The 15,065-nt window shown below is 34.8% G+C and overlaps 1 protein-coding gene across 6 annotated transcripts in view; it reads right to left on the bottom strand.

Moving 5' to 3' along the window:
• The window catches only part of AHI1 (Abelson helper integration site 1), a 225,303-nt gene extending 212,297 nt beyond the window's left edge, over positions 1-13,006 (bottom strand). For all 6 annotated transcript variants that reach the window (XM_031964226.1, XM_031964225.1, XM_031964227.1 and 3 more), the window contains exons 1-3: positions 12,710-13,006; positions 6,361-6,430; positions 3,120-3,244 (exon numbers count right to left, since the gene is read on the bottom strand). In XM_031964226.1, the coding sequence (XP_031820086.1) occupies positions 3,120-3,244; positions 6,361-6,370 (135 nt within the window). In that variant the 5' untranslated portion in view covers positions 6,371-6,430; positions 12,710-13,006. The remainder of the gene's footprint in view (positions 1-3,119; positions 3,245-6,360; positions 6,431-12,709) is intronic.
• Positions 13,007-15,065: the final 2,059 nt, after the last annotated feature.

Raw genomic sequence — 15,065 nt, 5'->3', positions numbered from 1 at the left:
AAATATATCACTGCAGAATACAAAAATTTAATATGAGATACACCAAAATACATAATCAAGTAGCTAGAATTATCCATTAGAACCTTTTCACCTCAATAAAAGACAATTTGCTATACAAAACATTGACCCACAAAACTTGGACAACTATATTTTAATGTGTTAGCATACCTAATGAACTTAATTTCCAAATTCTATGACATGAATATTTTCAAAATATAGATGTCATGTAAAGGGAAAAGTACAAGGTATATGTCATACCTCTCATTCTACCTGCTCCTGGAGTTTCCCATAGATGTTTTCCCAAGTCAACAGAAGACAAGCTTAATCTTATTTATAAAAGTAGATACATCTATTCCCCCCATTTCCATATGAACTTAACAAAAATATGAGAATGAGATGATAGTGATGCTAATAATACATATAAAATGTGGGATTTTTAGGGAAATATTTTAAACCTATTAGGCATTAGTCCAGCACTAAATTTATTATCACTCATTACAGTTGAGTTGGGTTTTCAAGTTCTAGGAGTTGAACCAAGCTATTTTATTGATTATACACATGGCTAGTATCAACTATATGGTTCTTCTGAAAAATACATTAGATTTTTCATCTCATTTCTCTAGTGATATAAAAAATAGAATTTGGATTTAATAAGTTTAAAATCTTAACATACACAAGAAAATGGAGGACAATGGCTCTGTAAGGAGATGTCATCCAGGATGATGTACAGCGCAGATTTTGTGTACCCTCAGAGCAGTACAGAAGCTGAGTCAAGGGTACAGAAGGTAAGCTTACATACTAAAACTCTTAGTCAACTACAAAAATTGTATCTTTTCTCTATCTCTGCAACTCAGAATATAAAAAAGCAGAAAATCAAATTGTTCCAGCTCTATTTTTAGCTAAGTCCCATATAAAATATGGAAACAAGACAATAATAATTTGAATAATTAAGATTGATGTAATGCATTAATACTGGCAAAGTACATTATATATATTACTTGATCTTCACAACACTTTGATATAAATGATAATATTTAGAAAAATTTCCAGCTAAGGAAACTGGTTAAGCAAAGTTAAATGACTTATCCAGGGTCACACAGATGCAAAGTGTCTGAAGTCAAATCTGAACCCACAAATGATTCTACACACACTACAATAAATCTCAGACTCAGCATGTGTCAAGATTAGCTTAAAACATTTCTTTTGAAAGCTGCTCGTCCTCCCAAATTCACTATTTCTGTATATAGTGCTACTATGCCCCAGTCTGGTATGTTTATAAGTCTAAAGTTATTTTTAATCCCTCCTTCCCTCTCACCACTCCATATCCAATCAGTTCTCAGGACCTAGGAATTTCATCCCTCAAACTCATTCATTCTTCTTTTATTCATTAGCAACTCTTAAAATAAAACAGGGCCTTATCACACTCACCTAGATCACTATCTCCATTCCAGTAAATCTTCGTATTGGATCTTTTTTAATGAATAGATATTTTATGAAAAAGTGTAACTCCTCTCTTCAAAAATGTTCAGCAATTTATTAATGCAAATTTGAAATCCTAATTTCAAATTGCTATTGCTTTACTGAGTAAATCACCAACACTTTTTTTCTGACATCAAAGGTACTCCTTAACTGGAATCATAATCAAATCAGTATACTGCCTAATCTATTTTCCTATTAGTTCATTCACTATCCCTGTAACTTTAGAAATCAAAATATGGATTCAACTCCTTGATAATAGGGAACATCTCTTTTTTGTATTTGTATTAGTACAGCTTAGCACAGTGCTTTGCACATAGTAATTGCTTAATAAAAGCTCTTCATTCATTTATACATGTATATATATATATATATATACACACACATGTATATATGTGTGTGTGTGTATATTTTTTGTATTTGTATCAGTACAGCTTAACACAGTGCTTTGCACAAAGTAATTGCTTAATAAATGCTCTTCATTCATTTATGCATGCATATATATATATATCTGTATAGAGATACTGGGAACACACATACTCTTTTTCTCTCTGCATCCCTTCACTGTATAAATTCTTATCCACCTTTTAAAATTCAACTCAAAGTAGCTGTATTACTTTTAAAAACTCTCTGATTATCACTCCAGTTGATAATAGTCTTCCTCAGATCTCACAAAGCCTTTTATTCTTTTACTCGTATAGTGTACTCACCATATAATGGTGACACTACAGCTATTTTTGTTGAGATATCATTCTCCTACTAGACTTTAACTAGCTTGAGGGCAGGGATCATGTTTTATCTAAATGTTGTATCTCACCTAATGCTCACTATAAGGGGCCTTAAGTTATTGTTATTACAAGAAATTTACTGTCTCTGTAATTTTTGTTTATCTGTAAGGTGACAACTTTTCTTCAACTGAAATTCTTTCATATAGTGTTGCTAAAAATATGTTACATGTCTTTACTTCAACCATATTCCTTCAAATCACCTTCCAGGGCAAATTCAAAAAATGCTATAATTTTTCTAATGCAGAGATTGCAGTTTTAAAGGTGGAATAATACAAAGACAACATGGAATAATGGATAGAGAGCCAGAGAGAGACACAGAGAAAGAGAGCAAGAGAGCGAGTGAGAGAGAGAGACAAGAGACAGAAACACACAGATAAACACATAAAGAGATAGAGAGACAGAGACAAAGACAGAGACACAGATAGAAAGAGAGAAACACACACACACAGATATACACACACACAGAGACAGAGACAGAGAGAGGCAAAGATACAGAGAGAGACAACAAAGAGAAAGAGAGACAAAGCGATACAGAGAGAGGCAGAGGGAGAGAGAATAATCCACCAATACTATGCTAAAAACCATAAACAATGAAGTCTGGGAATATGTTCCTAAAACTTTGATAATGCTAGCAAGAAAAATTCCCTTGGCTTTTCACAATTCATTCCAGGTACCACAGCAACTGTGATGTGGGACTTAGGATAACAATTCTTATTGCTTATTATTGCCTTATATTATAGATCTTTGGTCATGACACATTTGTTATCATAATAAAACTTTCAAAATTCCTTATAGCTGCAAAGTAAAAATCATTAAAAAAAAACAATTCTTATCATCAATAAAATATAAACTTACCAAAATGTTTTCTTCAGATTTAACAACTTTCTTCTTGGGTTTCTTTTTATCAGCTACTAAATTAGCATGACTCCTAAAGAATTCTTCAAAACGGACTTTGGTTTTTGCCTTTGCTTCACTTTCCACTAGGAAATATTATAAAAGTTATTGTCAGCTAACCAAATAAATATCTTCCAATAATAGATATCTGACTACATTATAATGCTAAATATGAAACTAAACATTCCAATGGCAAAATATTTTATTATATTTATATACATACATGGTGTGTGTGTGTGTGTGTGTGTGTGTATGTGTGTATATAGATAGAAATAACAAGAACTTAACAGAAGCAGAAGAAATTAAGAAGTGGAAAGAATAAATAAAAAAACTACACAAGAAAGATATTAACATTTTTTATAATCAGGATAGTGTGATTATTGATCCAGAGCCAGACATCCTAGAAAATGAAGGCAAGTGGGCCGTAAGAAGCATTGCTAATACTAAGTCTAGTGGGTATCAGTGGCTATCAGTGGAGATGATAGAATTCCAGCTGAGCTATTTAAAACCCTAAAAGATAATACTGTTAAGCAAATCTGGGAAACCCAACAATGGCCACTGAATTGGAAAAGGTCAGTTTATATCCCAATCCAAAAAAAGGCAAAACCAAAGAATGTTTAAATTACCAAACAACTATGTTCATTTCACACACCAGAAAAGTCATGCTTGAGATTCTGCAAGCTAAGCTTCAGCTATATATGAACCAAGAACACAACCCAAAGAGCAAGCTGCTTTTGAAGAGACTGAGGTCCTAGAGAAGAAATTGCCAACATTTGCTAGATTATGGGGAAGATAAGAGAGTTCCCCCAAAATATCTACTTTACTGAATACACCAAAGGCTTTACTGTATGGATCACAGCAAAATGTGGCCTATCCTTGAAGAGATGGGACTAGAAGGTCATCTTACTTGTCTTCCCAAAGAAAGTCTACACAGGCAAAAGTAGTTTGATAATATGTATTTTTAAATACAGTACTATCATAGGTAATCGAGATTTAAATCACTTATTTTCTCAAGTAATTGGAATAAAGCCAAGAAGGAAGTAATAATGACCTTTCTAAAATAAATTGGAATGACAAGGCAGTATACCATATCACACTATTTAAAATAGCACTGAGCCTAGCTGTGTGACCCTGGGCAAGTCACTTAACTCCAAATGCCTCAGCAAAAAAAAAAAAAAAAAAATAGTACTGATTAACTAGGTTTCTATTAAATTTATGCAGACACATACACATACACACATACGTATATGCAATTATATACACACACATATTAGTAAGTGTATATTGTTGTCATTTAGTTATGTCTGACTCTTCATGACCCTATGAACCATAGCATCACACAGAAGAATAATGTAAAAAAATATATATTTATTGAAAAAATTAATGAATATAAAAAATTAGACTGAAGGAGAAAAACACTCTGTGGTAAATTATCAAGAAGTAAAACAAAATGATTTTATATCTAAGTACAAAAATATATGCATAATTATGCAAAACTTATTCAGCATGGTATTTAAGAAAACTAAAAGTCAGAAAAAGTAACTGAAAATCATCAGAGAAATACGTATTAAAATTAACCTGCTTTTAAAAAATACTAAGGGGATTTTACCTCAGAAAATAGGAAGATTCCAAAGGAATGAAAACTATTTTGAAGATTACTAGTACTTTTTAGAAAGGCAACTTACAATGACATCAATAAATACTGACCTGCAAGTTTACATTCTCAATACTCTAAAAGCTTTAAGAAAATAGTCTATGTTATCAGTGACAAAAATAGAAGATGGGAGCAAACATGTTTTAATAAAGAATTCCTTACAGGGGATTACATCTTCAATATAACTAAGAAAATGCTTGTGGTTTTGTGGAATATTTATTGATTATTTAAAAAAGCAGTTCACTTGATAGATCAAAACACAATCTTAAAGACTTTGCTCCAATGGGGAATCAGCACCAGACTTATTATTCAGATCATAAAGGATTTCTTGAAACATGGGGGAAAAAGAGGTAACTTCATTATACAATTCTTTAACAAATACCATCAAGCAAGATATTAACTAGCATGACATGTGCTTGCCAAAAGAATTCACATAGAAATATGTGTACTTCCACATTTCCTGTGAATGACATTGTGGTACTAAGTAAAGGGTGAAATACTACGGGTCTCTTCAATGAGTCCATGGTCATTCAAAGGAAATGTATGTTGAAAACCACATAGGAAAAAAAAAAGTGGAAAATAATTAATGTCCAGTTCATAGCTTGAACAAGCCCAACATTGGAAAAAGAGCTCAGTCCAGAATTGATTAAAATAAAGTCAGTGAGACAGATCACATAAGGGAAGCTGCACAATTTTTTTCACTTTCCTAAGTTGCTCCCTGACATTAAAACTCATCTTTTAAACCAGGTTTTTCCTGATAATGCTATATGGCTGAGTGATGAAGCAACATAATTAAAGAATCAAAACTACAGCTGACTTGAAAGGCAACAAAAAGACATTTGCAATGAGTAGAAGCAGTCTGAAGCATATTACTAACAAATACTTTTGTGTGAAAAGTGGTGTATAATAGGTCAACTATTGATAATATATGGCCAGAAAAGGTAGAAGGCCAGTGAGACAGAGATACTTCCCAATGGTTACATTGTTATCTATGAAGTATTATAAAAAATTAAAGGTAAACCAAGATCCTCTAATGAGGATTTTTGGGAGGACATGAATCACAGAGTGTGAAAAGGGAAGGGTAAGATGGAGTAGACTGAATACCCACACTGATTTTTGAATTAGACAAATGTCATTAGCACCTCATAAATATTTCTCACATATCAGGAATTGCTAGTGTTTGTTGTAGAATTCATTCACTTTGAAGTGAGTCAAAGAAAACAAAAGGTCAAATGAACCCAAAAGGGTCCAATCACTTACTTGTATGTGCTTAGTGCCCATAACATAAAATAATCAAATTTATCTAGACTATATTTTGAAAGTTTTTAAATAATATAAGTAACATATTGGGAAAGGCAACTTTTCCCTTCTTTAATTTTATTCTAATTAAAAAATAAGAAGACTAAATATTGTGTAAATCAAAATATTTTAGAGAAGGTAGACTATTCTATTCTATTTACCATATTCAATTAATCTTCCCCAAAAGAAACATGAATTTTTAAAAATGAGCAAAAATTAATTTCAAGCAAACATTCTAAAAAAGTTTACCTGTTGGCATATTTGGTCTTTCTGGAAAAAGTCAAATGCCAGTATAGAATGTTTAATTAATCAGCAGTCTCTGTAAAAGTAAACAAGAACAAGATTCATACATAAAAGTTAAAGTGTACATACAAAATCATAAATTTATGAATACCCTCCTGGAATTAAATCAAAAGCAGTTTTTAGCTCCAGAATACAATAAAAGTTACTAACCTAACCATTGAAATGGATGGTTATTATTAAATATTATAATTAACTAAGCAAAGTGGTTTAGATTGGAATAAAAATATTTATGTATAAAAACCCACACATCTTGAAAAGCAATAAGTGGTTTCCTGAATGTAAATTATATGCTTTCAAAAGATACTTGCCATTCAGTAGTTATAATGAATTCAATGAGAAACAGTTATCAGCTCAAAATTAATTTTCCCACATTTCTATTATGAAAATGGTAATATATTAATTCCTAATTTCTCACATAATATTTTCACAAATGATGTATTTGAATACCACTGTACCTTCTACAAAAATGAAAGTAGAATAATAAAACTATTTAAAACTAAAAGCAAGCAAAAAATAGAAGGGTCAGAAAGTAGTTTGATAATATGTATTTTTAAATACAGTACTATCATAGGTAATCAAGATTTAAATCACTTATTATCTCAAGTAATTGGCATAAAGCCAAGAAGGAAGTAATAATGACCTTTCTAATATAAATCAATTAAATATAACAAAATTTTATTCCACCACAAAGGTGCTGTGTTTGATGCTGGGCATAAAAATTTGACAGTCTCCATCTTCAAGAGCTTTGAGCACACCATAGGTACTTAATAAATGATGAAAGACTGGTTGACTTCCTACTGGATAGCAAAATTAAGCCATATGGTATAGTGGATAAAGCACTGGACTTGCCTTTGACTTTTGACACAGTCATTGGCTAACTGGGTGATCCTGAGCAAGGAACTCTCTTCCACTCAAGTCTCCTCATCTACACAAAGATTATTATCTTTATAGAGTAACTCTCTTAAAAAGGCCGTTGTAAAATCAAATGAGATGCTGATGTGGAGATTAACAAATGTTAAAATGTTAATTACTACACAAAAATAAGTATAGTAGCAGAATAAGGGGTTGGACCTATCTCCAATGGGGTGGGGAACTCTCAGGTGAGAAAACTCCCTCTACCAAGGCATGGGTGGGGTGGGGTACCTTCTCTGTAATTTATGGTCTTAAAAGAGTGGTTCAGAACACTGACAGATCAAGTGCCTTGTCTAAGGTCAAAGCCAGAAAGTATCCTAGGCAGAATTCAACCCAAGTCCTTCTGACGCCAAGGCCAATCTCTATTCACTACTGCACAAAGTACATTCTAGGCTTAGGGATCAGTTTGCAGAAAAGCTAGGAGGTGGAAATGAAGAATAGGGCTTGGGGTCTAGTGTGGCTGGAAGTGTAGTAGTTTGGAATAGGGGAGTCAGACAGAAATTGTCATTAAATGCCTGGCTGAAAAATCTCAATGTTATTATGGAGTCAGCAAAGGCACTATTTTAGGTTTTTGAGTCGGGAAAGGATATGGGTAAATCTGTGCCTCCTTGAGGTTATTTTGGCAGATGAAGTAGAGATTAAGGAAAAGAGAAGACTGGAATAAAGAAGGATTCTGCAAAAAATGCGACCAAATTCGTTCACTAAAAGTCATGTATCAAGAGCGTTATACGTCTGCACTATTAAATCTATTTATTTTTATTTTTAACATACTTTTAAAAAGTAAGCTTAAAGACCACAGTAAAACTGGACAGCAGAGAAACCCTTGAGAAAGACATAATGACAGCACTGAGTAGCAAATGGGGATACATGAAAATATTAAAAATCAGACACAAGAACTCAAAAAGCAGAGTAGTAATGAATAAATGTACACAAAGTATATTAACAAATAGTATGAGTACTTAAAAAAAAAAAAAAAAGAGGTAAGACTGGCAAGAAGTAGCCCTTCTCCCCGCCAAGGCAAACCCTCTCTCCATGTACATGTGAACCCAAAAATAAATTGTCCCTTTTTTATGCCCACTCTTTTTTTTCCTCAATAGTATTTTATTGTTTCAAATACATGTAAAGACAGTTTTCAACATTCACTTTTGTAGGACTGTGCTCCAAATTTTTCTCCCTCCCTCCTTTCCTTACTCCCCCCCTCACCAAGACAGCAGTGTAATATAAACATATTTCCATATATGTAATGTTGTGCAAGAAAAATCAGACCAAAAGGGAGGGGGGGGGGAACCACGAGAAATATAAACAAACAAAAAAAGGTGAAAACATTATGCTTCTATTCACATTCAGTCTCCATACTTCTCTCTGCATGCAGATGGCATTTTTCATACCAAGTCTATTGTAACTGCCTCAAATCAACATATTGTTGAGAAGAGCCGAGGGCATCATAGTTGATCATCACATAATCTTGTTATTGTGAACAGTTTCTTGTTTCTGCTCATTTCACTCAGTATCAATTCATGTAAGCCTTTCTAGACTTTTCTGAAATTAGCCTGCTTCATTTCTTCATTGCTTCATTTCTTATAGAACAATAATATTCCATTATATTCATATATCATAACTTATTCAATCATTCCCCAATTGAGGGGCATTCATTCAGTTTTCAATTTCTTGCCACTACAAAGGTCCTTTTCCCTCTTTAATGACCTCTTTGGTATAGAAGTGAAGCAGGATATAAACCTAAGGCAACACTGTTGAATAAAAGAATATGTAAAGTTTTATAGCCCTTTGGGCATAATTCTAAATTGCTTTCCTGAATGGTTGGATCATTTCACAAATCCACCAGCAATGCATTAGTGCCCCAGTTTTCTCACATCTAATGCAACTTTTATTATTAGTTTTTCCTGTCATCCTAGTCAATCTGAGAAATGTGAAATGATACCTCAGATTTGTATTAATTGGTATTTCTCTGATCAATAAGTGATCTAGAGCAATTTTTTTTCATATGACTAGAAATGGTCATTTTCTTCATTTGAAAATTGTCTGGCGGCAGCTAGGTGGTGCAATGGATAGAGCACTAGCTACTGAAGTCAGGAGGACCTGAGTTCAAATCTGGTCTCAGACACTTAACACTTCCTAGCTATGTGACCTGGGCAAGTCGCTTAACCCCGGTGTCGAGGGGAAGAAAATTGTCTGTTCATATCCTTTGATCACTTATCAATTGGGAAATGACTTGTATTCTTATAAATTTGAGTCAGTTCTCTATATATTTTAGAAATGAAGCCTAAATCAGAAACACTGGCCATAAAATTTTTGTTTCTCTTCTAATCTTGGCTACACTGGTTTTGTTTGTGCAAAACACTTTTCATTTAATGCAATCAAAATTATACATTTTGCATTTCATAATGTTCACTAGTTATTTCTCCTTTTTCCACAAATCAGTGAACTATCCTTTGTACCACCCTTTATGTCTACATCATGAACCCATTCTGGCTCTCTCTTGGTATAGGGCATTGATATTGATCAATATTTTCCAATTTTCCCAGCAATTTTGTCAAATAGTGAGTTCTTCTTTCAGAAGCTGGAATCTTTGGGTTTATCAAATATTAGATTACTAAAGTCACTGATACTGTGTCTTGTGCACTATTCCACTGATCCACTCCCCTATTTCTTAGCCAGTACCAAATGGCTTTGATGACTACTGCTTTATAAGGTAGTTTTAAATCTGGTACATATGCTCACTCTGTCACTGATTTTCAATTCCTCCCTCTTTATGGGCTGCTCCCCTATAAATAAGCCCAAGTCTCTCCCAAATAAACTCAAATACCCAAGTTTTTGAAGTAAAAACTCAACATCTGGCAAAAATTGCTAGAAAAAGTGAAAAGCTGCTAGGAAAAAATGAGGCAAAGAACAATATCTCACACCACATACCAAAATAAGATAAAAATAGATAAGAGAGTTAGACATAAAGAGTAATAGCAAGTAAATTAGGGAGCATGGAAAAATGCACCTATCAGATGTCTGGCTAATGAAAGGGTTTATAACCAAACAAGAAATAGAAAGGATTACAGGAAATAAAAGGGATAATTTTGATTACATTACATTAAAAACTTTTTTACAAATAAAACTAACAGCCAAAATTAGAAGGAAAATAGAAAATTGAAAAGAAGGGGATTTTACAGCAAGTTTCTCTGATAAAAATGTCATTTCTCAAAAATAGAGGAAAATGAATCAAACTTATAAAAATAAGAGTCATTCACCAGTTGATAGTCAAAACATATGAACAGTTTTCAGAAGACATCAAAGCTATAAAGAATCATATTGAAAAAAAAAGTTCTAAATCATTACTGATTAGAGAAATGCAAATTAAAAGAACTTTGAAGTACCACCTCACAACTATCCAATTGAAGAAGATACGGAAAAGGAAAATGACAAATGTTAGGGGATATGGAAAAATTGAGATATTGATGTATTGTTGGTGGAGTTGTGAACTGGTCTACCCATTCTGAGAAAAACAAAAAAAAAAAACTATACCCCAAAAAGTGATAAAACCGTGGTGGGGCAGACCTGTCCTCCTTCATTTATTTCTCCACTGAGATTAAGGCCTGTCTGAGCCAGAGATAGACTCAGAAGGGCCAGGTCTAGACTCAGAGGGGGCTCGGAGACAGACTAGAAGATAGTTTCATGGTGGCTGTCTTTCTCCTTCACTTCTCCACTAAAATGAAGTCCCATCTGAAGGCCCTCCAAAAAGCTAGCCTGGGGGCCCCAGGCAAGGAGACAAGACTGTGAAAGGAGGCAATAAAGATTTTTGGACTTTATCTCTGACTATTCTCGTGGTGATTACTCTACTGAAACGAAGGCTGCTCCAAGACCTCCAGAAAAGCAGAACACTACATGACCCCATTTGAAAAGATGGGAAACTGAAGTAAATAGTGGTTAAGTGACTTGCCCAGGGTCACACACAACTGGTTAAGTGTCTAAAGTCAAATTTGAACTCAGATTTTCCTGATTCCAAGCCTAGTACTCAATTTAATGAATCACCTAGCTGCCCCAAAGCAGCTATACTGCTACTAGCAACTACCAAAGAGATCAAAGAAAAGAGGATGAGACTTTTTTGCCTGCACGCAAGTGTTCCCCCCCACACACACACATACACAAATTATAGCATCTCTTTTTTGTGGTAGCAAAGAATTGGAAACTGAGGAGATGCCCATCAACTAGAAAATGGCTGGGAATATTGTGGTATATAAATGTGATGGAATATCATGGGGCTGTAAGAAAGGACGGGAGTAAAATGGTTTCAGAAAAATCTGGGATAACATATGAATGCTTATGAATTAAGGTACACAGAGTATATTAACAAATAGTATGAGTACTTTAAAAAAATGTATAATGATTAGAACCAGGAGAATAGTGTATACAATAACAGGAGGATAAATTGTAAAAGATTTAGCTGCTCTGATTAAGATCAGGAGCCAATATTATTTCAAAGGCCCCTTGATGAAAAATGCTTCCAAAAACTGAGAGAACGGATGGTTTCTGAATGCAAATCGAAGCATTTTAACCTTTTTTCTGTTGTTTTTTTTTTCTCCAAAAGTATAGAACCTGTGTAAAAAAATGTGCACACACTCAAAGGAAAAATAAGAAAGTCATATAGCAAAATATTCAAAAAGGGGGAAAATAAGTCCTGTGACAAAAACCCAAAGCTTGTGCTAACAGAATTCCTCCAAAATAAGCCAATAAGGTTCCAATGTTGGCAATGTTTGGAAAGGGCATTCCTTCACGAGCATGGGTTGAATAAACAGGGTAGCCTCTGGCATCCTTTCAGAATCAAAGGATCTATGCCATTCTGTTTGCCAGAGGATTGACGCTAAGCAACAGCGGCTGCTCAAAGTAAATCCTGTCGCTTAGCGCCCACGTGGCCAGTGACATTAGCAGAGCAGCAGGAGCCCCCACAGGCCCTAGACGGGTTCGCGCAGACACGCCCACCCCCTGGGGCACGCCCACCCCCTGGGGCACGCCCACCCCCTGGGGCACGCCCACCCCCTGGGGCACGCCCACCCCCTGGGGCACGCCCACCCCCTGGGGCACGCCCACCCCCTGGGCACGCCCACCCCCTGGGGCACGCCCACCCCCTGGGGCACGCCCACCCCTGGGGCACGCCCACCCCTGTGGCACGCCCACCCCTGGAGCTCGCAGCGCCGGGAGGTCTGGGCCTGGGAGGGGGAAAGGACCACGGCAGGGACGTGCAGCCAGCGCGCGACTGAAATCAACACGCAAGTACGTACGCATTCACGCACGAGCGGCCCCAGAACCAGAAGCTAACCAGCGTCGCCCGCTGGCCGGAAAAGTTGGCGCCTGAAAGCCCAGAGGACGCCCGACTCACCAGCAGGGGATGCGCAGCCCAGGGGAAGCGGTAGGCTTCCGTCCTTTTTCCTAAATCGACGCTGGCTGAACGACCTAACTACCTGATGGGAGAAGCACTAGAGCTTAGAGCTGGCCGGCGGGAAGGAGGAGGCTGCCCAGTCCCCTCCCGTAACGGATGATTTAGGGGTGGGGATCCAAGGGATTGGGGTAGGGATGGGGAGGGAGGAGGACCAGAGGAAGTAGAGGAGCTTAGTCGGGACTTAATGCGGAGCGAGTCGTTTACGTCAGTTACGGCGACGCCTCCGTTGTTATTAGCAACCGAGGTCCCCCCTCCCCCGCTCTAGTTTTTTTTTAGAGCTCCAGCCAATAGCAACGGCGCCGGCTGGGGCGCCTCAAGAGAACCGGGATTGGCCCGCCGGTCTGCATGCACCCGCCACTTAAACCCAAGAAAGCTAAGCCCGTTCTGAGGGGCGGAAACTGCAAGCAAAAGTCGTCGGAAGTCCGCCCCAGATATCTCTCAAGTTAACTTTTTATACGTATTTGATCTACGAAGGGCGATCGGGGGAAACTTGTCCCAGAATCCTCTTTTTGAATGCTTAAAGCAACAGGATATAAACACATCGACTGTGATAGTTGTCAAAGTATTTTTAGGTGCATGGACAAGTCAAGAATTCCCGCTTTCATAATGGAAAATTCTTCCTTGTTTCATGCTTAAATCTAACTTTAATGTTATTGCTTATTGATTTATAAAGATCATTTCAAGTATTTTTTTTAAGGACTTAATATATGTAAAATGCTTTCAAGAAGCTTTCTTTCGTTAAAAGTAAAATAAAATACCTGCAAATTAGTACAAAATTTATGCAAAGGGAATGAGAAGTAATTTTTTGGTGGAAGAGTAATAAATAGCTGGACAGGAGGGAAAATCTAAAAACTCCTCTCGTATTAAGTGGCACTTGAACAGTGCTGCAGAAAATTAAGGATTCTAAGATCTAGGTGAAGTTGACGGATATTTATGTAATAAAACAGTTCAAAATCAGAAGAGGAATTATTGAATATATGAGACAGCCATTGAACCAATATACTCTTTATCAATGGCATCATCAGCGCCTGTGGATTTCACTTTGATCTTTATGCAGATGATATATATCATCTGCATTTATATAGTGTGTATATATATATCATCTGCATATATATAGTGTATATATATATATCATGTGCATATATATATAGTGCATATATATATCATCTGCATATATATAGTGCATATACATATATCATCTGCATATATATAGTGCATATACATATATCATCTGCATATATAGTGCATATATATCATCTAAATATATATAGTGTATATATATATATCATCTACATATATTTAGTGCATATACATGTATCATCTGCATATATAGTGCATATATATCATCTAAATATATATAGTGTATATATATATATATCATCTACATATATAGTGCATATACATATATCATCTGCATATATTTAGTGCATATATATATATATCATCTGCATATATATAGTGCATATATATATATATCATCTGCATATATATATAGTGCATATATATATATATATCATCTGCATATATATATCTGCATGTATATAGTGCATATACATATATCATCTGCATATATTTAGTGCATATATATATATATATCATCTGCATATATATATAGTGCATATATATATCATCTGCATATATATAGTGCATATACATATACCATCTGCATATATATAGTGCATATATATCATCTGCATATATATAGTGCATATACATATATCATCTGCATATATATATAGTGCATATATATATGCATGTATATAGTGCATATACATATATCATCTGCATATATTTAGTGCATATATATATATATCATCTGCATATATATATATATATATCATCTGCATATATATATAGTGCATATATATATCTGCATATATATAGTGCATATCTGCATTATTAGTATATATATCATCTGCATATATATAGTGCATATACATATATCATCTGCATATATATATAGTGCATATATATCATCTGCATATATATAGTGCATATACATATATCATCTGCATATATATAGTCCATATATATATCATCTGCATATATATATATATAGTGCTTATATATAGTGCATATATATCTGCATATATAGTGCATATACATATATCTGCATATATATAGTGCATATATATATCATCTGCATATATATATCATCTGCATATATATATAGTGCATATATATATATCTGCATGTATATAGTGCATATACATATATCATCTGCATATATTTAGTGCATATATATATATATATCATCTGCATATATATATAGTGCATATATATATCATCTGCATAT

Source organism: Sarcophilus harrisii, chromosome 4 (assembly GCF_902635505.1).
Source record: "Sarcophilus harrisii chromosome 4, mSarHar1.11, whole genome shotgun sequence".
NCBI lineage: Eukaryota > Metazoa > Chordata > Mammalia > Dasyuromorphia > Dasyuridae > Sarcophilus > Sarcophilus harrisii.
The sequence above is the reverse complement of the archived record's forward strand: the minus strand, read 5'-3'. Positions and strand labels throughout refer to the sequence as shown.